Source organism: Miniopterus schreibersii (assembly GCF_964146895.1).
Source record: "Miniopterus schreibersii genome assembly, chromosome: 13".
Lineage (NCBI taxonomy): Eukaryota > Metazoa > Chordata > Mammalia > Chiroptera > Miniopteridae > Miniopterus > Miniopterus schreibersii.
Genome location: NC_138113.1, coordinates 34,549,573 through 34,574,289, shown reverse-complemented (window position 1 = coordinate 34,574,289; position 24,717 = coordinate 34,549,573). Strand labels below are relative to the sequence as shown.

Genomic DNA, 24,717 nt, shown 5'->3' with positions numbered 1-24,717 from the left:
GAGCCAGTCATAAAAAGCCACATATTGTATGATTTCGTTTATTGAGATTAGTGGTTTCCAGGGGCTAAGGAGAAGGAGGAATAGGGAGGACTGTTAATGGATATGGGGTTTCTTCCTGGGGTGACGAAAATGTTTGGAAATTAGTGGTGATGGTTGTGTAACTATGAGTTTACAAAAAACCAGTTAGTTGTACACTTTAAAAGGGTAAGTTTTATGGTATGTGAATTATGTCTTATAGCTGTTATTAATAAAAGTAAGGGGATGTTTGATATGTTTCTAGGCTGAAAAGAGACAAACCCTTGGGTGGTCACAATTTTGTTTATCTTGGTCCAGTCACATGATGACTTCTACATGATTATGCTACAGCAGTATATTGGAGCTCATCATTTTAATAAACTATGTACGATTAGTACATTTATAATATATTTAGCCCAAATATGTCTTATAAATAAAAATGGAATATAATTTAAGCTGTGAATTCTAAAATATGGACCAGAAGGTGATTATCTAAATTGTACCAGGTTGTTGTTCTAAATGAAAGAATAATAAAATGAGTTTACCTAAGTTTAAATTTTCAGTATAGATTGTTGTGGAAAATGTATTCCCTTAACCTTAGTTGGGGTAAATATGATTACTCTATTGGCCTACCTACAAAAGAAAAATAACATTTTAATTCTACCAGAGTTATATTAATTTCAGAATGATCATGTTGGTACATTCTTAAAATCATGTTTTAAAAATAATCTGTTAATTTGGAGAACCTACTTTAATGATTCATTATTGTATATTGCGACAGATTAGTAGCTAACATTTTTTGAGTACTTACTTTGTATGGAGCACTGTTTTCTTGGTTAGGAGCCATCTTTTATTTTTTTTATTTTTTCATTTTCTTAAAATATATCTTTATTGATTTCAGAGAGAGGAAAGGAAAGGGATAGAGAGATAGAAACATCAATGATGAGAGAGCCATTGATCGGCTGCCTCCTGTACGCCCCTGACTGGGGATTGAGCCCGCAACCCGGGCATGTGCCCTGACTGGGAATCGAACCCCGATCGCCTAGATCCTGGGCCAACGCTCAACCGCTGAGTCATGCCCGGCCGGGCAGGAGCCATTTTTTAAAATCCTCACCGCAAGCCCTTTGAGATGTAGAGAAATGAGGTAACTTGCCCAGTGTTACCTAGCTAAGAGCTGGAAGAGCTAGGATTTGAACCCAGGCAGGCCATCTTAAGGAAGGCAGCCTATGTTCTTAGCCACAAGGTCATGCTGGCTCTCTCAAAGTAGATTAGGATATTTAATGAAAAGTTATTGAGATTTTCATGACTAGCTCAGATCACAGTTGAGTGTGAGCTTGAGCACCGTATTAGACTTGTAGGGGAAGAAAACATTTGTCTGTGAGTACATTAACAGCTCTCATTATTTTTCTCTGTCAGTATGAGGTGAAAGCTCCAGTTCCTTCTGCCTGTTTCAGGAATATTTGTAAACAAATGACAAAAATGCATGAAGCTATAATTGATCTCCTTCCAGAAGAGCAAACACAAGTGAGTAGTAATTCCTAAAACTCCTTTTTTATATATAATATATAATGTGCATGTAGAATTAGAGTGTTTTACATACTTTTGGCACAGTTAAGCTTAGTTCATGTTCTAATATGATTATAATTTTTTTCAGTTATATTGACTTAGGGAATATGAATAAAAATTTCTGATTTCAAAGTGCTCCTTACTCGTGACAGGTCAGAGCAATGATAGCTTTGTTACATGGTCAGCAGTTCTCAAAAGCACATTTTCCATTTGTCCATTGAGTATCAGAGATCCCAGATTCTACTTACACTATTCATTATGTTATTAACTTGAAAATCAGAGTTGGCATTTATCAACGAATACAAATTATGGTACTCATGGTGCTTATAATCCAAATTGGATAGGAGAGGAATTAGTGATAGAGTTAATAATGAGATGGCACATATAGTGACTCAGTCAATATGTCTTATCATTAATATTTATTAAATCAGTATAAATGAATAGGCACAAACCAGGAAAAAGCAAAATGGGTAGTCTTTAGCACCTTTCACCTATGAAGTATCCACCCTGCCCCTACTGTCTTTGTCTACAGAAGTATTATCACAGAGTTCTCTTCACTCTTTTGGGTTTTTTTTTTTTTAATAGAAGAAAGTTTATTTAGAAAGTCACAGAGGTAGAAAAAGTGAGCCATAGAAGAAATAAGCTCAGGAAATAAGTTACAGAGGCAAAAGATGGGCCCTAGGAGCTTAGGAGGAGAGAGGCCAGGAAAATGCACCTAGGGGACGGGGGCAGGGAAATGCACTGGTTTGTGTGGGAGAGACAGAGAGCACCCTCTTTACTCTTTAGTGACATTCTTACTCCCCACTTCCCTTGGTTCCCTCTCCTAGTACTTCAAGGTTGCAGTATTCCTTTTTTTTTCAGTCTTCTTTACCCACTTTAGCTTGTACCCGATATACAGGTGATGTTATTCAAGCTCGTTGTAGAATGATACAGTGTTATAATACAGTCCTAGTTGTTTATGACATATAAACTTAACTTTCACTGGGATTTTCGCTTTTCAGACAAGTTTGTTATTTTGGTTTGTCTCTAATTGGTCAATGCATGAAAATGGTATTTGGGAGCAAGGGTAGCTTTCTTAGTGACTCTTGCCTACTCTTACTTCTGCTAGTCTCCTTTCCCATGCCACTTCAGATTTCCATCTTATATAGTATCACTGTTCATGCTTCCCTAAGTTTTCAATTTCATGTCAGTACTGTCACTTGAATACCAGTAATTCCACAAAACTTTTCCATAGGTATCTTTATGCATATTTTTCCCATAGAAAATATACATTATTCCACAAAACAGTTTCCATAGATTAATTGTATATAATTTCAGGTCAGGTATTTCCCAAAGAATTATTGAGCCATTGCATTAAAAAGTGTGCCTGCAGGAGCAATAAAATACTTTCAGGTAATTTTATCAGGTTGGAAAGATAAAGGTGTCTTTGCCTCTACCACTGAGGTTTTTTTGTTTTCTCTATCAAGTTCTTAGTTAATATATTACAGAATTCTCCATTTCTTTTTACCTGTCATGATATATACCACTTACATATCTCAGAGGATTTCTTCTAAGGGGCAGAAAGGCAGTACAGTAAGTCATATCGCTAAAAGAAATAATACTGAAAAGGGGAAAAGAGCTTTTATCCAGCTAAGGACAAAAACTATACTGAAATAGCAATAAAATATTTTCAAGGGAGCATTTTAAAAATATATGCCAATCAGGAAGAGTCAGAAAGCCTCAATAGGTCGATAACTGCTGATGAAGTTGAAGCAGTAATCAAAGGGCTCCAAGCACACAAAAGCCCTGGCCCGGATAGCTTCACAAAGAATTTATACACCCCTATGTTCGTAGCAGCGCAATTTACAATAGCTAAGATCTGGAAACAGCCCAAGTGCCCATCAGTAGATGAGTGGATAAAAAAGCTGTGGCACATTTACACCATGGAATACTATGCAGCTGTAAAAAAGAAGAATCGTTTATCCCTTGGCACAGCATGGAGGGAACTAGAAAGTATTATGCTAAGTGAAATAAGCCAGTCAGAGAAAAACAAGTACCACATGATCTCATTTATATGTGGAATATAAGAAACAAAATAAACTGATGAACCAAGTGGATCCAGAGACATAGAAGCATGAAACAGACTGAGGGATCTCAGAGGGAAGGTGGGGAGGGAGGAGTGGGTGGGGAGAGATTAATCAAAGGACTTACATGTTTATAAGCATAACCCGTGGACACAGACATTGGTCTGGGGAAAGCCTGGAGGTGGGATGGATGCAGGCTGGAGGGGAATCAATGGGGATAAAAAGGGGACATCTGTAATATTTTCAACAATAAAGATAAAGAAACTTAAAAATTAAAAAAATAATTAAAAAAAAAAGTATATGCCAAAACAAAGGCTATTTAAAATTTTTTTCTGATTTGACATTGATAACTTCAGATGCTTTTGTCTTCTATTTCAGTAGAGCTTTAAGAAACTTAGTTTTCTTTCTTTTCCAGATGTTGTTTTTAAGAATTAATGCAAGTTACAAACTCCACTTGAAAAAGCAGTTATCTCATTTAAATGTGATAAATGATGGAGGACCTCAAAATGGGTATGTTTTCAAAATATTTTTACCACATACTCCCATATTGAATTGATTGATCGGTTTCATTCATTATGCTATCCTTTTCCACTGCAGTCATGCTGGGGCCCCAAAATTATAGAATCGGCAACCTTTTGCTTTTTCCCTCTGTGGAGATGATATATATCTATGTCTGTCTACCTGCGTTAAAGTGTTTTATAAATGGTCAGTTACTTACCTGACCTTATATGTCTGTTTTGAGGCAGTGGGGGTTAGTAGCACCTCCTTAGGTTACCCCATAGTCTTCCCCTATCTGGATAGGACTCAAAGTCCTACTTTGTAGCTGTGTCACCATGAGAAAGCCTCTTCCTTACTTATGAAACGAGGATAAAGTTTGCCTAATTCCTTCATAGGGTTACAAAAAACAAGTGTAAGTGTGAATATGTACACACTTTATCATAAGCCATTGAACAAATTGCATGTACTGGTGAAATAAATCATGTAGTATATAAGAGAAAACATAGGATTTAGAATAGGAAAACTTGTTCTTCCACTTACTATGTAACTGGGCAGATCACTTACCCTCTCTGAGCTTCAATTTTCTTTGATTTGAAAATAGGGATGATGGTGAAAAGCAGGTGGCTCAGCTGGTTGGAGCATCATCCCGTACACCAAAGGGGCACATACCTAAGTTGAAGGTTTGATCCCTGGTTGGGCACATACGGGAGGCAACCAGTTGATGTTTCTCTCTCACATTGATGTCTCCCCCCCCCGCTTCTCTCTAAAAATCAATAAAAATATATCCTTGGGTGAGGATAAAAAAAAAAGTTCTGTCACAGGATTTTTGTGAAGAGCAATGTAGATAAAGAAAGATACGGGGAAAAGATTATACAAAATGCAATGATAACGTAGTTATACCTTAATATGATTTCCTTAGTGTGTTACCTGTTCCATTGATTTTTAGAAATAAAATATTTTATTCCTTATTAAAGGAGTTTCAGGCTTAAATGTCAAACTTACAGGAACAAATGAAAAATGTATTTTAGAGTCAGAATTTGGCCTTACCCTTAAAAAGAAGTACACTAAACTGATTTTGCAAAAAACTATTTGGAAGTTTCAGATTGCTGAATCTGTCAGCCAGGCTGAAATTAGTTTTATACAAAAACCTGATTCTCTCCCTTATTACCTGGTTCTTCTGTTTTCTTTTTTAAAGAATTCTTTGTTTTCATAAATTTCAAAGCCACAGAAGTATTCAAAGTTAGTATAATGAACACTAGATACCTCTCAGAGACTCTTCAAAAAGAACTAATACTTTTATGCCCCACTCCACCCTTCTACTTTTATTCCCATAATTAAATCTGGGTTGGTGGTTTTTCTCAGACCAGTAGGTCTGAAGCATCCAGTGTAACTCATTACCTAGTATTATCTTTGGTAATATAGTTATTTGGAGGTCAGTACAACCTTAGAGTCTATCTTCACTGTCAGGTACTTTTTTTTTCTTTAATCCTTACCCAAGGATATGTTTCTATTGATTTTTAGAGAGAGCGGGAAGGAGGAAGAGATGGGGGAGGGAGGGAGAAAGAAACATCAATGTGCGAGAAAAGAAACATGGATCAGTTGCCTCTTTTTTGGTGTATGGGATAACGCTCCAACTGAGCCACCCAGCCAGGGCTCCCACTGTCACGTACTTTTAAAGACACTAATTCTGTGTAAGTCGATTCATGTCTTTGAGTGATCCCTTGAAAGATAGAATTACCTGAAAATTAACCTTTAGACTTTAGCCAGAGACATACTACGCTATCTGCTTAAAAGGAATTTTTGTTCCTGTAATGACTCTAAAAATGTATTTTCTTTCTTTTTCTTTTTTCAAAGTGAAATTCATGTAACGTAAAATGAACTGTTTTATGGTTAACTCAATGGTACTTAATGCATTCACAACCACCACTTCCGTGCCATCACCACCTGTTTACTTCTAAACATTTTTACTTCCTCATGAGGAATTAAGCCGTTGTCCCTATTCCTCCTCCTCAGTATTGTACTGTTTCTTTTTAATGTGATTTTCTCTAAGATATTTTAGAAATACAGAGACATATAGAGAATATTTGTATTCCTGCTTCTTAGAATTGATCATTTTTAACATTTGTCATTTTCACTTGACAAATTGTTTTATGTTTTTAAAAAATGGCATTCATTCCAAATGAAGCTGAAGAACCCTTTGACCATATCACTAGTCTTACTCTCTTCCCCCCAACCCTTAGGCAATATTTCTAGTAAATTTGGTCTATACCCTTTAAGTCCTTCTCATTTATTATCTGTCTTTAAAAAAATATGTAGTACTGTTTTATAAATTTAACTTATTTATATAGCTTATTATACATATTCTGCTTGCTTTTTCCATTTAATATTGTTACTGATTTAACTATATAGATATATATAAATTATCCATAGTCTGACAGCTTTATTGTATTGTCCCCTATATTTAACGTATCCATTTTCCCCGAATGACAGATTTCTAGGTCAGTACTTTTTCCGTTACAAATATGCCACAGTGAAGATCTTTATACACATCTACTGGTTTGACCATTTATTTTACAAGTGGATTAGAGCACATGTATATTTCCACTCTACTCGGTATTGCCAGAATGTTCTGCAGAATGGCTGTACCAAGTTTACACTCCCACCATTTTTCTGTGTCTTGCCAACATTTGCTGTTAAGATTTTTTGTTGCGACTTTGGTGGAAGACAGTGGTATTTTATTTTGATTTGTTTTTCCTAATGTTTATTATCTTTTCATATATTTATTAGTTATTCAGAGGTTCTCATCTTGTGATTTTTTTCTGTTCACATTCTTTGGCCATTTTTCTCGAGTATCATCTTTTTCTTGTTGATTTTAGATGTTATCATATGCCTTCAAACTAATCCTTTATTGGTTATATATGTTGCAAATGTCTGGTTTTATGTTCTCTTTGATCAGCTTTTCAGTTTTGATGTAAAACATTTTCAGTACACTTTCTCATATAGATTGTAGTGTTTATTATATTTTATTACTTTTTATTTATTTAATTTTAATCCTCACCCAAGGATTTTCTTTTTCATTGCTTCTCAGAGAGAGTGGAGGGAGATAGAAACATTGATGTGAGAAAGACACATCAATTGGTTGCCTCTTACCTGGGCAAGGGATTGAGCCTGCAACCGAGGTATGTGCCTTTAGTCAGAATCGAACCCAGGACTCTTCAGTCCACAGGCTGATACCCTAACCACTGAGCCAAACTGGCTAGGGGCACTATTGATATTTTAAAATGCAGATTTATGTTAATTTTGTTTAATTTTTAATGTAGGGATCTTGCCTTAGAAAAGCTGTTCTTTTTTGAACCACTGCTGTCAGTTTCATTGTACTTACTGACCATATTATCACAAGAAGCATGACAATTTAGAATTTTTTATAGATTTTAAAGAATCCAGAATTAGATGAATTTCAATCAAAAAATATGGTCCTTCGTAAATACTGCCATGTGATAAAAGGTGAAACATTAAGTACATAAGTTCAAAGGTATTTATAAATTAGACTGTAGTACAAATATTAAGGGTACTTAAATACCTTTGCCCTAAGGTAGTCCAGCAATCCACAACTGAGGTGTTCATTAAAATATTAAAGCCGGACTTCCTCCTGTCTTTACAAACTACTAAACGAAGGTTTCCTGTTTGTTTCTCCATGGGCCACATCTTTGAAAATATAATCAGACCTGTCCCTCTTTTTTATGCCTGCAGCTTTGATATTTATCTATGCGTTCTTGCCAGGAGTGTTTTTTTTAGGTATAGGCATTAATGTGACAGCTCAGTGTAATTCTCTTTTCATCAAGTGTTGTATTATCAGTACTGTGATTTTATTAGTCATACACATGTATATTCTAGTCTAATGACAACTGATCAAAAAACAGTTTAACCTGTTATTTTCTCTATTTGTTTTAAGATAAATCTATTTTATTGGGCAGAAATTATTAATGAGACTGAGTCCAATCTGCATTGGTTTATTCTTCTTTAAAGACATTTATTGTTGAAATAGAACATTAAATGGTCTAAGTATATGATAGCAGGAATCTTGCTAAGATATATTAACATTTGGTCCCTAGGAAATCTGAATTTTAAGTAACAGTCTAGCAGGTAGGATAGGACTCTTGACTCTGTGAGCATTGCTACTTTATTTGAATAGAAAGTGTGAGATTAAAAATAATTTTCTCTTTTTAATGTTTAGGTTGGTCACAGCAGATGTAGCTTTTTACACTGGAAATCTTCAAGCCCTAAAAGGCCTTAAAGATTTGGACCTAAATATGGCTGAGATCTGGGAACAGAAGAGGTGATAACATACTGGAAAAATGGTAGCCTATCTGAACCATGGGATGTATGTGTTTCTGAAGAAAATATGGATGTCTGTGATTCAAGAACTGAACCTGGAACCCAAAGTGAACTGGGGTAGGGAAAGGGGAAAAGGAAAGTATCAGTGTTGGGAAACTGGGATTCAGAGGGATCTACAAGGAAAATCAATTTTGTGCTTCCTTGTGAGGAATAACTGATCAGGTGTCTATATTTTTCATTCTCTCTGGAAACAGACTCAGGTTTCTTTGGACCAAATCCAAAAGAACACATAGCTGTAACACAGCTGTAGTTGACTAGAATGCTCTGTATACTTTATATTAAAAAATGCTTTGCATTTCCTCCAGTGCAATGAAATTCATATGATGTCCCACCTTATTTAATGATGGTACAATTTAAAATATTAAAATCTTATTCAATCTCTGTAGAAAGTTTTCTCTATGAAAGTAAAGCTGTTTGAAAATTATTTTTTTACAGATCTTTCTATAAAAAATAAACATCTTTTGATTGCTTGGATTTAGGAATTCAATTTTTCTTTTAGTGACCAATGTCAAGTTTCAGGCTTTGTGTGTTACACATTTAATCTTTCTACCACCACTCATGTCAACCAGGTGAAGCCTTCCAGAATAGTCTAAATACTTGAAAGGATGATCACAAAGAATAAGATATTGGCAATTATTTATGCAGCTAGTTTAAATACTTTTCAGAAGTGGTATATGAAAGCCTGCAGTTTAATAGTTGTATTTTTATAAAAAATATGAAGGTGGGGTGTTTTTTTTTGCCTTTTTATTTCTACCAGGTGGGTTTTTTTGCCTTTTTATTTCTAGCAGAGGTAAAAATATGTTTTGATATATTCTGGCTACTTAGGAGTTTTCATTTTAACATTCAGATGACATATGGAGTAAGGCTCCCTTGGGTTCTTGTTTTTAAGTTACTTTTGATGTGTATATGAGCAAAGACCAGGGAGAAATAGAAAATATAGGCTGCTGGGTTAGGGCCAGAAATATAAGGTGATTGAGTAAGTTAAAGACTTTTTTTTTTTCCTTTTAATCCTTACCCGAGGATATGTTCATTGATTTTAAAGTGAGGTGGGGGGAGGCAGTTGGTTGCTTCACGTACACACCCCAGCTGGAGACTGAACTCACAACCTAGGTATGTGCCCTGACCAGGAATCAGACCCACGACCTTTCTATGTAAAGGATGATACTCCAACCAACTGAGCCACACTGGCCAGGGCAAGACTTTTATAATACCTACCTTCGAAATTAGAGTCAGCAGCCCTCTACAAATGAAAGTGCCTGTGCCTCACTTCACACCAGGAATCTTGCCTAACCCTGTGAGTGCCTAACTTTGTAGTGATTATGTACAATGAAATAGTCTTATTTTGTGCTCTTTGGTTTCCTAAAAGGAAAGCCTGTTTTCTTTCCTTTATAGTTAGAGGTATGTCACTGGTTCTTAACTGTCTGTCTAAAATAAAGCTGTAAACAATTACCAGACTTTAAAAGACTTTTTTAATAGTATACAGTAAACTTTAAATTAAACAAGCAGCCTACTGAAAAACAAGTATGGGAGAATTGGAAAATGTAATTAATTCTTAGAGAAAAGCCACAAATTATACTATCAGTAGACCTGATTTGAAAGGTTATTCATGAACATTTTTCAGTGACAACAAGCAAGCTTCAAGGAAAGGAAACTTTTTAAAAAGTTATACCCCCCACCCACTATACTAGAGAACAAGGATGTGAAAGAAATGCCCGACCTCTACCCACCCAGCTCTTTCAGCTGGGAAAAGAAACACCACTTTGTTTCAATAAATGGAGAGTCTGTGGAAAGCATGGCAGGCATCCCAGATTTAGAACTACCCAGTTTTAGAACTAAACGAAAGGTACTAAATACCTTCAAGTTTAATTCCTGCGGAAATAATGATGTGGTTAAGATTCTTAGAAATGCAAAAACTCAATTTTTTAGGTAATTGGCCAATGAGTATAAATATTCCAATAACAAATCTTCCAACTGATACAGTAACTATTCAGCAAGAGTACACCATTTTTCTTCACTGTTTCATAAAGTTAGCACTGAAAAGTATAAATGTACACATGTATTGCTTCACAGCTTTATTTTTGAAATCATAAGCGATTCAAAGTGACCATCATCGAGGACTCTGTTAAAAGATTTTCCAGCAGAGCTGCCCCAGTTTTAAGATTAAACAATATTGCACTTTAAGATGAACTTTCAGGATCCTCTTCCAAGAAGAAAAGTATTGCTTCCATCTGTGCTTTTCTTAGACTAAAATAAAAGCATACTGCAGAAAACTCTACTTTAAAAATTAATACTCCAGGTACAGTAACATAGTAAAGTACCTGCCTATTTTAGAATCCTAGAGAACATTTCATTGTAAGAAACTAGCCCATGATTAGTATAAAGTGTAGTATTTTTTCATTTCAGTGGTCCAAGATACGAAGGTTCCCAGATACAATCTTGTTCTCTAATACTGCTCCAGGTGGGATGTCAATTCGGTCACCATGATTTGCGATGATGATAACTGTTCCCTAAGTGACAGAGAAAACAAAAAGCAAGACTGTACTTGCAACTGAAGCTGAAATGCAATTGATTTTTTTTTACAATTATCAAGTTTATATAGAACTCCGCTGACAGTGGAGTAACTATAAACAACATTAAACTTGAAAAACAAGTAACATGTTAAGGAAAATTGTAATGTGTCCTCTGTAACAATCCTGGCAGTAGTTCTAGATTCCTTGCCTCCTGATCAGAGGTGATACCAGGAGTGAGAAGTGAACCCAGTGCCACAACATGACTGGCCCTTTCAAAGAACTATTTGCAAGGCCACCAGCATTATCTATCTTAATAAATAAATGAAAGGGTGCTTAGTTTATATTTACATAACAGTTTGGGGTTTTTATTAAGAACAGTTTACTGATAACTTTTTCATATCTTCAGTGAGGCTGTTTAGATGAGGCAGTATCAGCAGTAATGTTCTGTGTGTGTGTGTGTGTGTGTGTGTGTGTGTATCTTTTTGTTTTTTCAAGATCTTCATTTAAGTAGCTGAAATCTAGGTATGGGATTTTTAGGAAAAAGCTGTTGTATCTTTGTAAATTTATACCCATAGTCCTCCTTATGCAAGGCTGGAATGATGGTTATAAAAGTACCCAAGTACTAAGTAATATGAACAACTATTGTTTATAATAGGTGATGATAACAGATTAACAGGAGTAGACTATATTCAATATAAATGAAGTCATTTTTTTCTACTTTCATTTAGATTGAAATAGTCATTTTTAGTGAGCTAATGCTAATTTAAAGACTGTCCTATTTCAATAAAATAGTACCAGTCCAATTATTTATTAGTGTTTGCTTTCCACCGGAATGCTATATTCCACAAAATTCCTAAATACAACTATTATGATTGTATTTTAACTATGCTGTATATAAGTGGAAGACAGTATTAGTACTAAATATTGTAGTAAGCTATTTCATTTTTTAAATGTATCTATATCTTATAAATACCTGGTATAGACTAGGAAGTATTCCTTAAAATAAAGGTAAATTTAGGACTAGAAAATGAACCCTGTTTTGTAAAGCTATAAGATCTGTAATTTTCATAACAACACACCTTTAATGAAACATTCTTGCCAAATGTCACATCTCCTGAAACTGTGAGGTGATCCAATTCAAGCATATCTGGTATACTTTCAAATCTCCTTAGATAATCCTGAACCTGAAAGAAAAATAGAAACATACAAATTGTTTCAAAAATGGGTTAGGGGTTAAATTAACAAAATAGTTTTACTGAACTGTAAAAACATTCTGTTTATGGACAAGCTCAGGCCATCTATTAGAAGAACATATTTGTTAAGCACTCACTATATGCTAGATCCTGTGCAGGAGAGACCAGGGGTTAAGAACATTGTCCCCACCATCAAACAGTTTACAATACAGCTGAGCAGATCAGACATTAGAAAAATAAAAAAAAGATAACCAACTAACATGCTGAGAGCCAGGTGAGTAGTTCACATAATCTGGAGTTAGTTGGAAAAAGAGAGATCATGGTCTGAAGCAAACTAGACTGTAGCTGGGCTTTAGAGATGGGTAGGATTCAGAAAAAATGGAAGAGCAACTGCATACATTATCATTATAAACGATCACTGTCTTAGCTTCCTATTTCCTTCTCTTTATAGGCACTAGAAATTGTCCTATAGGGCCGTATTTCCTATTTTGCTGAGAAAAGCAGAAGCAATCAGAAAACTTCCACTGGCTTCTGCCACCAGCACCACCACCTCTCCTTTGCCCCCTCACCCATTACTCTGTCCCTCCTAGTACTGAGGTTGGACTGTTTCTACTCCAACTTAAGCCCAACCCTTCTTATGGCTTATTCAAGAATACTGTCCAGCAATTCTTTCTCCCTCTTCAGTGGTTTTTCCCTCTTAACTGCATCAATTCACATCAACGTATAGACATGTTATAAATTCTCCCATCTTTAAAAACAAAAAAAACACAAAAAAACCTCTCATCTTGTATCCCTTTCCAGTTATGGCTCCATTTTTGTTTTTCTTTAAGGCAAAATTCTTGAATTCATATCTCCAGTTTTTCTCCTAGTCTCTTTTAAATCCATTCCAGTCAGGCTCCAAAACCTCGATACTGATCAATCTAATGGTGAATTCTCATTCATCTTACTTGATTCAGCAGTTGCACTTGACAAAGATGATCACTCCTTCTTTTCTTCATTTGGCTTTCAGGACACACACATTCATGGTTTTCTACCCAATTCCTAACCTGTAACTCCTCAGTCACCTTTGCTGCTGCTTCCATCTCATCCCCATCCTCTAAGCCTTGGAGAACCTTATGGCTCAGTTCTTGGACCACCCACCTCCACCCCCCACTCACTCTCTAGGTGATCCTTAGATTTCGATTCACATGTATATCATATTGTTATAATTGTGCATTTAGGAAATACAAAGTCACATGTATATCATATCTTTATAATTACGTACCTTTGTAAAAGAACTGCCTAGTTTAACCAAGGGCACTGTAGGAAATTCCCGCTTTTCACTCATTGTCAAAGATCCTGCATTAAGGCTATAGAGGTTTGACATCACAAGCAAGAGATCTGATGTGGTTTTGACAGGTAGGAAACGGCTTCTAGGAACATTGATACCTAGAGAGTTCTCAAAACTTTTAATGGCAGCCCCTACTGCAGTTTCTAACTGAATGACATTCAGGCCTCCATCCAAAGTCTGTAAGAAAGGGAGAAGGGAGAGAAACACAGGTTTTAACAACTTATTTCCATGTTAGTTAATATTTGGGGAGTGGTTTCAGAGCTCCATTGAAGGAAACAGAATTTTGAGATGTGGCATTTATCAAGCACCTTCCATTAAGTCAGGTACTCATACATATGTGACCTTTTTTTCAGCCTCGGCTCTTCCATTTAGTAATATTTCCATTTTATGATCAAGAACCAAAGGTTTAGAAAAGTTATGTAAAGTGCCCGTGCCCAAAAGGCCTGTAAGTATCAGAGCAACAAGTAAGCTGAGGGTAGGCTCTCTACTTTTGGGCCCAGTGCTCTTGCCACTACCACAGCCCAGGGCCAAGTAAGGGGACTATGGCTATGCACACTAAAGGGCTGGATATAGACTCTAGAAGACAGGGCCAGGAACTGGAGACCGACTAGGCAAAAAGGAGGACCAATACACCGGACAGGCCGGAGAGAGTGGAGGAGTGATCTCTGGAACCAGTGAGCCCAGTGAACTGGCACTTTGGCTTACCTTTGGATTGACAATGATTTCCATGTCAATAGCATTCTGCTCCTGCAGTCTTTTAACTGCTGCAAGAGAGATCCAGAGGTTGTTTGTGTTAAATATTTTGAATTTTGATACAGACTTGAACTCATCAACATGTGCTTTTGGCACTTGAGCAATTTCCACCAGTCTCAATTTGCCTTCATACTGAGTGAGTGTCCCACCCTAGAAAAGGCAGAGAAGAGTGAGTGCGTGCCACATCTCTCCCAACCACATCCACACCACACTGTTTATAGTCTATGAATGTTACAGAAAAGACACTGATAATAAAATCCCCCAGAAATAAAAAGTATTGGCAGTAATCTACCTGTGACACAAAGCAATATGCATGTGAAGACAGAACCATGGAAAATAATTTAGGTTGTCTGTCATTTTATACTGTTTACCCACCCTCTTGTCCATGATAAAAGGCCTGGGAGTACATCAGAGTCATCCTCACTTTCTGAAGGTTGGCTACAGGATCAGCCACTCCTCTTATTCCCAAACCACCATCTGTCACCAAATAACCAATCCTACCACCTCAGACCCTACTCTCACTGGTTCTAGGAAGAGGAGGAAAGGGAAGACAGGCACAAGTGGACGAGAGGTGACCCCTGTGTGGCCTTAGCCTAGAGGTGTTCTTTCTGTCGTGAGGCCACAGCAGTGTGGGAAGAGGGGAGCATTCACTCATAATGTGGGATGAACATTTGTAAGAGGCACAGAGCCCAGCTCAGGGACTGACCATTTTAGTATTCACACACTACCCACTTTTTTTTACTCCCTGTGGGTAATTACTAAACCCTTGTACACCATTTCATCATAGGCCAAGTATCATCACCACTAAACATGCAAAGTTTAAAAATCAAAATTTTAAATGGTCCTGGAAGGAGACTTGACTTGGGGTGGTGAACACACAATACAATATACAGTTGATGTATTATAAAATTGTACACCTGAAGCCTATATCATTTTCTAAACCAATGTCACCCCAATAAATTCAGTAAAAATAAAATTTTTTAAAAATCAAAATTTTCATTCATACCAAACAGTTGCATTTGTTGCAATTACAGAGCTATTACAATGATAAAACACAAAAAATACAGAAATACATATTGTAGAAATAGAAATAGTAAATTTTCATTAAAGGAACAATGAAATAAAAACATAGGCATCAAACTAGAAGAATATCAAAGATTTGAACAAACTTATTAAAAGTGCTCTCACATGTTTCAGATTTCTGTTACAAATATATGTGGCATTGTTTTCAGTTAAAATTGCCCATAAAGAGTATTCAAAAAACAAAGATGATTTTAATACTATTAAATCTGGATTTAGGTACACATTGTTATATCAGTCAGAACTTAGGGTACTCTACAGAACACTACCTCACTGTCTTACAATGATGTTATCAAGTGGGTAAATGTGTTCTGCTTCACATAAACTTTCCAGTTAAAAAAAAGTTTGAACTATATAACCTATGAAATGTGAAGACATGAATTCCCAAACTGCTTCCTCTCAGTATTTACCTTTACATCTGCACGTGTTTTATTTGTGACTTCCATGACAAATTCACAGGGTTTTCCATTGGGTGGGTTCATTAGATGATTAAGAATATAAAGATCTACTGTAGCACCCAGATTATCTATGTTGGACACAAAAATATACTCTTTGCCTTCTCCTATGAAGATATCGAGCAAACCAGAGTTGTAGAAACTGGCGTAAATATCACCATGACCTGGAGGGTACCAAGCTTCTGTATTTTCCCCTGAGTACGATACATCCTTCGCTACAGGCAGTAAAGATTCTTTATTAATCCTCGGGTACCTTAAAAAAAAAGTTCTTTTTCAGCATCAACTCTGTAGAGCATTTTAGACCTTCAAGAAAACAATGCATTTAAAGTTAAACTTCCCTCATTTTCAGTCTATCTATTAGTAATTTAATCAGATGTGAATCCATTTAAGAAAATCTCAGTATCTGTCTCTCCAAATCAGTTTCCTAGATAGTAATATTTGCTGCAAAAAATAAAAATAATAAAATTTCCATGACCATACTGATGGAAGGGCACCTCCTATTTTTAAGATCTTAGTATCTTGATATCTCAAACTTATTTGGTGGTGGGATTGTTCTTTTCCCTGAAAACCTATTTGGGAAAAGCTGTCCATTCTCTAAACAGATATATTCAGGGATGGTACTCTTTCTTTCACAGAAAACCAACAACACATTGGTGCTCAGGGAAGTCTACTTCCTACTCCTGCAGAGGCCACGTTAGGGGCCGGCAATGGGGAAAGAGGAGCTAGCCCTGTAACAGACACATGTACATCTTGAGGCTGCTCTGTTTAAACAAGAAAAAGAAGTCTTTTTCTAGGAATAACACACACCCCCCCCCGAGTTAATTTTTTACTCTTTGTACCTGCTTTGATTAAAAGTGTAGATTTTCACACGACAATGACTGTACTTCTGTAGTATTTTTTTTGTATCTTCATCTGTGTTAAAAGAGTTCATTAGAACAAGAGGAACATCTGTATTGTAGGTTTTGTTCAAATGCTAGGGAGGAAAATGACAATCAGTTTATCCAGACTTATTTTCTTTTGCGTAAAGGTATAGTTAACAAAACGTCCAAAACATTATATGCAGCCAAATATATTGGTTTTGAAATAAATAACTACCTAGCATTAAGCCACTTTGCTAAGCAATTCACCAGGTACTTGCTCATTAAATCACAACTCTGAGACAAGCTATTGTCTACATTTTGCAGATGGTGAACTGAGGCCCAAAGAGGTAGCAGGTCAGCAGGGACACCTTCCTCCCTACCACAGTCTGACTCTGGAGCTGTGTGCCCAGCCACCCTATGGCCTCAGCAAGTGCTGACTAAGCATTTCGTGTGCGTCCAGAGCACTGTGGGAATGAAAGTACTGTATAAATGTTACAAAGACATGGCTCCCTGTTCTCAGGATTATGTCAAGAGCTGATTCATACCCCAAAGGAAATCTTTTCAGTCTTTGGAAAGACCCAAGAGGCAGCACAGAATGGGAAGAAACAGGGTCTTAGAAGTCAGACTATCCTCTAATTCTGCACTTAATAACTAGCTAGGACACCCTGAGCAAGTAAATTAACCTCTGTGCCTGGGTTTCCTTATCGATAAAATGGGGGTGATAATAGTACTTATCTTAACAGAGTTGTTGAGAGGAACACATGAGTCAATTCATGTAAAGAGATCAAAATAATACTTGGTGTATAGTATGTGCTGGATAAATGTTAGCCAGTGTTACTGTGGTTGCCAGCATTGGATTAGAAACTAAGGATAAAGAGATGACAAAGATAGGCCACTGCCCCTGAAGAGCTTATGGTCTATGATTAATGACTTTATGGTAAGAGAGAAACCAAGAACAGTTCTTAGCACCCGAGGCATCCAACCAGATACATGAAATTCTCTCAAGGCTCCCCAAAGGGAGTTAATAAAGCCATATCATCCCAGCTGTGATGAAGGCTGTCACTAGAAAGGCGGGGGGGGGGGGGGGGGGGGGGGGGATCAAAGGAGAATCCAAATAGATCCAGAGAGTTCAGCAATCACAAATGCTATTTAAAATGAAAGCTTTTACATCACCCTGGGGACATGCCCCAAGGAACACCAAACCCTTTTATATACTAAAACAGAGACTAAAGATAGCAGGCTCCCAGACTAGCTCAAACCCACATGTTATTGTACAAGGTAATGCTTATAATAACCTAAGAATTAAAAACAATTTTAGTAGCTCCTGAGAAAGGCTAAATGTTACTCACTTCAATTTGCTGAACGGTCAGATCCAAAAAGGTATTCTCATTCCTCACACCAATCAGACTTTTCGGGCCTTTGCAGCCCATGCTGGTTCCCAAACCGCCATTGAGTTTTACCACCACCAGCTTGTTCAGCACGGAAGATACATTGTCAGGTAAGCCCCTGGCCTTTACCTTTTCATACGGTTGAATCTAAAATTTAAAAAAAAAAAGAAATATAGAAGTAATTCAATCAGCTTTATGAAAGATTAAACCAAAGCAATCCCAGGGCTATTTCCAGGCTTCCTTAAAGAGTTTTGCTCTCTCTGTGGAAAGTTTCAGCCGCACTACCTACAATGTCATAGGCCCCCTGGTTCAAAATACTACTAATTGGCAACTTCCCTTGCACGTAGTAGTTCAGTGGTTCATTTACAGTGGAGCACAGAAAGGGGGAAAGTTACAGTCCACAGATACTTGTCGGGCTGGTGAGGACATGCAGTCCTCTCAGGTTACCTTCAGAAACTCAGAATTCCCAATTTGCATCAATATATACAAAACTCATCAAGTCTATAAATATTTCTGGCGCACTATGGATCTACTTCAATTCTGGAGAAGTATGTATATGATTACACATTGTTCCTTTTTCCAAAGAAGACAAAAAACAAAACCAAAATAGTCCTTGCCATTCTCCTCCATTCAGTCCTAAGTTTGGCCTTCAGAGAAAGGTGGCACAGGGCTTTTGTCATATTTCTAGGTATGTACAAGGATGGAATTCCTTAAGAATTTAAATTTTGGGTGTCATGTAAAATATTATATTGGAAAATTAAGTTTTCTCACTGTTCCAACAAATGTCCTGGTAGGGAGAGAGAGGGCAAGATCTGGGGCTTGAGAAAATCCCAACTTCCTTACACCCTCATCTATGTCTGTGAGCATAGCCTTAATCTTTAATTTCTCCCTCATCTAAAAAGAACAATGACATAGCGACAGCCCAGATTCTTTTGTTCCAAGCAGAGGCACAAGCAAATCTAAATATTTTATAGCAAGAATGAAGGCCTTTATGGGGTGGTGAACACAAAATAGTGTACAGAGGATGTGTTGTGAAATTGTGCGCCTGAAACTTGTGTAATTTTCTTAACCAGTGTCCACCCCGATAAATTCAACAAAAACGAAAAAAAAGCATGAAAGCTTTTAAGAAGATCACAATATATTTCCTATCCATTTATGGGACATTTCTGTTGTTATCTTTCTTTAGTGGAACAGGTCATCAAATGTACTCCTCAGTTACATCAGGTATAGGACAGATAAAACTTGAGGGGACTGAAAAAAATAAAAGCACAGCAAACACTGACCTGTTTCTATTTGTTCCACTACTTGTAGGTGTGCGTGATGGTGCGTGTGGGTGTGTCATGGGTGAAGTCTGTGACTGGGAAAGTTGATGGGCTCACACTCCAGTGATTTGGCTGTGGAGGCAAAAATCCCTTTATACTTGGTCAAACATACAGGTCATATGTTAAAACTGTTAACACAACTCCTGCTGTTAACAGCTCTTTTCACAAAAACTAGTCTGCGATTCATTTTCTCTGCCCTGCAAGACACTATATTAACTGCCAGGTACAAATGAATATAGTTTCTTGCTTGGTATAAATAATGAGGAACATGAGCCGCCTTCTCCAAGTCTCTCCACTGGTCAGGACCCCTGTTACCACTCATTCTGAATTATTTCCCAGTGTGGTTGAGATCGCCCATCTTTCTGGTAAGTGCCACTAAGAAGTCTTCAGCGGTCATTCATTTTAAAAAAAAGGGTTGGTGACAGGAAAAGACCAGAAGGGAGGACGCGCCCATGGGCATCATGGCCTTCCAGTGGGTGGTACCTAAATACTGGGGTGCCAACCACCAAGGAAAAGGGCAGGAGGCAGGAGAGAACACAGACCACACTGGTGGTTTCCCTGGCAACATGTGGTCCAGGTGAGGACAACATATGGGTGACAACTTGGATGCTTAACATACACAAAGTGCCCATGGCCCAGCTGACTGACTTTCCTTGAAGGATGTTTTATTTTTATTTGGACTCCGCTGCCATGAATGAACACCATTTGTTCAGCATTTCAAAGAAATGAGTAAAATCGTGTGGGAGAAAAAGTCCAATTTAAGTGTCACACTACTAGAAAAGTAAGAGTACATGACAGAGCTGGAAGCTTTCGTCACCCTCATATAACATGGACGCTAACACTGAAATCAACCAGTCAGTACAAGCAATGCCACTGTGGCACAGTGGCCTCAAGCAGTCTATTATTAGATTAGGAGAATGTCAGGTGCATTACATTTACTCAAAAGAGTCAGCAAATGGGACCAAGTCAGTTATTTTCAAATTATCTTTTAAAAGCCAAGAATTTCCATTTAGCAGTTAGTTTTGACTTCCCAGAAAAGACTGTGGAGAGTCTTGTAGAGGAGTGCTTTAAGTTCCTTGTTATTTACAGAAGTCTCACAAGGATGTGAAAATCAGTTTTACTGAGAACCCCCAGTTCATGCAGTCATTGTAGGTAAAATTGTTAGTTCAGAAATACTACCTATTTAATGCTTCTCTGAATATACTTTAAAAAAAAAAAAATACAAAGGAAAAAAATTTATATATATGGTGAGACAAGCCTGTTGTCCAATTTCACCTAAAAAATTTTATTGTGAAACATCACATATACAAAAGTTATGAAATACACATGCATTTAAAATAACAACCTAAATAAAAAAAAGAATTCTGCCATAACTTAGAAGCCTCCATGTGTCATCCCTAAGCACATTTCCTCTTCCACCCCTAGTGGTAACCACCACCTTGACTTTTACTCTCTATAGTTTTACCACCTATGTTTGTATTCACAATAACATTTTGACTTAATTTTGTCTCTAAACTTTTTAATTGATTTTAGAGAGGAAGGGGGGGAGGGGGGGGAAAGAGAGAGAGGGAGAGAGACAGAGAGAAACACAATTTGCTGTTCCACTTATTTATGCACACTGGTTGCTTCTTTCATGTGCTCTGACCAGAGATGAAACCCGCAACCTTGGGGCGCATTGGGTTGACAGTTCATTTTAATAAAATTCTGCCAGAATCTTTTGTTGTTCAATATAATCTTTTTTCACTTTAATAGCACTGACATCACATCACAAAACATTCAACCAAACACATAAAAAGACAAGCTAAAACGTGGTTCTTCCTTACCTTCACGAGGCAACATTGCAATTATATAACAATGCATAGTAGTGCGCTGTAATATAATGCATAGTAATGCATAGCTTTTACTAAGGATACACTGATGGTCAACTTCAGTCTCAGAATTTCACCAAATAATCTGTATTTAGCTTTAGCCTAAGCCTCAGGAAGATTAAATGCCAACTCCTACACTTAAACACCATTTCAGGAGTCCCAGGACCAGTGGTGATGATGTAGGTACCCTTCCTATTTTATCATTGTAACACCAGCTATTCAAACCAGGCATACCATTGGAATTAATTGGCAATATTTGAATATTCTGTTTCAAATAGAGGTAAATACTCTAGATGTAACTTGAAGTGAAAACAATCCATGTAACATTTATATTCTACCAAAGTATAAATGTTCGTTATTACATGAGTAAAAATGCTACATTAACTATTTTAAAAGCTATTAGTTTTTAAAAGCTATTAGTTTTAAAAGCTATTAGAAACATTTGCAAATATTTCAGTTAAATTTAAACTGGGAAACAAATTGACAGTAAACATAAAAACTGAATATGTTATATATCTTTAGGGAGAATATAATTTCCTTTTTGACCCCACAAATGTTTATATAAATTTAAGTAATAATATCAGGCAGAATAATGTAAATTGGATACTTTAATTCTAACCATTGAAGAATTGTTTGATGTATTAACATCATAGCATTAAACCAAGTGAACCAACCATTTTTAGCTACTTAATTCCATTTTGATCATGAGTCTTCAAGAAAAAAGCACTAATTGGAATTTTTTACCTCCTGTGAAAATGAATTAAAAACCCAATGTCAACCTTGTGCCTTAAAGTTTCACCAGGAGAGAAAAAAATCCTCCAAAAGAGGTATATTCCTAATAAATTACCTCTGATCTATATACCATAAAGAATATAAAGTTCATGAAAACATTTCAAGAAAAAATACATTCGTTCACACTAATCAAACATCAAAACATACATTTTATTAGAATACTTTAAGAAGACAATTCCTTCCGACTGAGTCAATGGAAGCTAAACAAATTTTTTCTTGTATCCCCAAAACTTATTCTAGGATGGTAATATAAAGTCTTAGCCACATAATGATTTTAACATTACGCCATTTGGCCTTCAGCCAAAAGGTGTATTAAGTATACTTTTAATTTTAATTAAAAATCTCCCCAAAATATGTATCTTAAGAACTGGAGTTTAAATTTTAAATTAAATTCTGAATTACTTTTCATACATTTGGTGTGAAAATGAACAAATCTAAGCATAACATTAAACTCCAAAATCAAGTTAATAAAAGACTTTTGGGCACACGTCAAGGCAACTCACAAATGGAAAGACTTGTTTACCATTCAGCTGTGCGCCCAGAATTCTCTGTGAAGTGCCACATTTAGAACCTTGCACCCCAAGTTAAGTGGGCAAAGAGTTGCCCTATTTCCACAAATGTCAAGGAACCATGGTTCTTTATGTAGTGCTTTCAATAATACCTATTTGTCTTGCTAGACCTAATCTTTAAAGCAGCTGATTAAATACAGGCCCCACTGAGGAACTTGACTGTAGCAACAGGACTCAGAAGAATTATGGAGGGAAGGGAAAGAAGAGTTACAAGCTGTGTGTTAACAAAGTATGACAAGGGAAGAGATGTCCAGGCCGGTCATGTTAGTGTTGCTGTTAGAAGCCTCCATTGGAAGTCTTTCACTTATGTTTGTGGACTTACACCCCCACCCCACCCCGCACACGCAAAGAAAGCTACCGACAGTTTGACTACGGCAAGCTAGGACACTTTTTGTCTAAAGTTTATTACAGGTTAAATTAGGTGGTAAGCGCCACTTACCATCACGTAAATTACCCCACATGCCAACAGAAGTTTTCTCTGTTGGCCATGCTGTCCACACCCTTACCAGGAACCTCACAAAGCAATCCCACAGAGCTCAGTTTAGTTCCACAAATCAAGGGGATCTGTGTTAGAAAGTTGCTTGGCAACAGCTGAAGTTGCACTGGACACGCCTAGTGACAGACATTTCTTAACCTGCTCTTCACTTTCCCCTTCTCGGCTCCCTCAGGAGAATGCACAAAGGCATCTCCTCAGACAAAGGTGGATGGTGTTTGGAGATGACAGGGAGTACCACGCACTGCCCAATACGACCTCAACGTTACTCTGACAGAATCATGTTAGTCAATTACTAGTGCGATCAGTGCCTTCAATCCTAATCACCCTGTTTCTCTTTCTCCCAGGCATGAATAGAATTCAGCGTTCAAAGGAGAGCTCTAAGACAACTAAACATACAGAAGGGCAATCTCTGCAGGTGAGGTGGGGCAAACCCCATGAGGCTCCCTGAAAAATGTGCACGGGAAGCTGGGCCACTCTTGTCCTCTTCTCACTGGCATAAAAGAATTGGTCAAATACCCAGCTTCCTCTGGGGAATGAACAAAAGTAAGTTGCCAATCTACTAAAGAACATGATTTAAACAACATTTTGGCCCCTAGGACGTCAATCTAGTTTTTCTGCAGAAGGTGATTTTTTACAAGGTCTTTTAAAAGCAGTCTACCATGATCTGTATCTTGCCAAGTCTGTTCGCAACTTAGTTTCCAGTTAGAAGAAAAGCTGAATTCATCACACAGTCATGGACACACTGTTCCCGTTAGCAACAGTATAACCCAGTTCTTGGTAGCATTTTTGTGCTATTCCTAGAGTCGGTGCCAAATAGCCCAAGCAAGCTAACAGTACCTGCCCTGTTACGATTCACAAGGGTATGATTATTGCAATCTGAAAGATTTTTTTTTCAACAAAAGCAAGTTTGCTGGAAAGAATGACCTGTGTAAACAGAAAAACATGTTTGGAATAACACCCCATATGTACAGAAAGTGTCCCAAGAACATCGGCTTATTCACTCAACCCTTACTGCAATGTCTGTGTGCCAAGTTCTGTGTTAGGCACCTTTGCATACCGTCTCGTTTCACATTTCTAAAGGTAACAACCAAAATCCAGGTCTTTTGAAAATTCCTATAGATTAATTTAATGACAGCAAAGTCATACCTAGACCAGAGATCTTTTTTTTTTTTCATTAAGGGAAAGCTGACAAATCATGTATATTATCACATGGTCCACCAACAAGTTCACCAACACCCTCCTCTCAGCCACCAAGCTGAGCTAAACTCTTATTTCACAAAGCAGATAAAAGCCATATACAGAATGCCCTCAACTTTCTGCCACCAGGTCCTGAGGACCTTCCTGCATCTCCATCTTTGCTTCTTCCCCTTCCTTCTGGTTATAAGAGCTGTCTCCCACCCTGGGGCAAACTCTCCACCAGTGCCCACCGCAAGAACCCCATTTCTTCAACCATCCAGTCTCATCTTCAGCCTTTCCCTCTCCTTTACATCAGTATGAACATATTCAAAGTTGCCACCTAAAAACCAAAGAAAACAGTGACGTGCACTCACTCATTCCTTCCAAC

The 24,717-nt window shown here is 37.1% G+C and overlaps 2 protein-coding genes across 9 annotated transcripts in view; one reads left to right on the top strand and one right to left on the bottom strand.

Moving 5' to 3' along the window:
• Positions 1-9,011, top strand: part of VPS54 (VPS54 subunit of GARP complex) — a 134,914-nt gene extending 125,903 nt beyond the window's left edge. For all 6 annotated transcript variants that reach the window (XM_081157257.1, XM_081157256.1, XM_081157259.1 and 3 more), the window contains 3 exons: positions 1,432-1,539; positions 4,060-4,154; positions 8,377-9,011. In XM_081157257.1, the coding sequence (XP_081013383.1) occupies positions 1,432-1,539; positions 4,060-4,154; positions 8,377-8,482 (309 nt within the window). In that variant the 3' untranslated portion in view covers positions 8,483-9,011. The remainder of the gene's footprint in view (positions 1-1,431; positions 1,540-4,059; positions 4,155-8,376) is intronic.
• A 276-nt stretch (positions 9,012-9,287) lies between these two features.
• UGP2 (UDP-glucose pyrophosphorylase 2) overlaps positions 9,288-24,717 on the bottom strand; it is a 51,400-nt gene continuing 35,970 nt past the window's right edge. For 2 of the 3 annotated variants that reach the window (XM_081157261.1, XM_081157262.1), the window contains exons 4-10: positions 18,068-18,253; positions 16,698-16,831; positions 15,814-16,111; positions 14,276-14,473; positions 13,505-13,747; positions 12,127-12,231; positions 9,986-11,044 (exon numbers count right to left, since the gene is read on the bottom strand). In XM_081157261.1, the coding sequence (XP_081013387.1) occupies positions 10,937-11,044; positions 12,127-12,231; positions 13,505-13,747; positions 14,276-14,473; positions 15,814-16,111; positions 16,698-16,831; positions 18,068-18,253 (1,272 nt within the window). In that variant the 3' untranslated portion in view covers positions 9,986-10,936. Of the gene's footprint in view, positions 11,045-12,126; positions 12,232-13,504; positions 13,748-14,275; positions 14,474-15,813; positions 16,112-16,697; positions 16,832-18,067; positions 18,254-24,717 lie in introns of all 3 variants that reach the window. The other variant, XM_081157260.1, reaches the window with a different exon arrangement.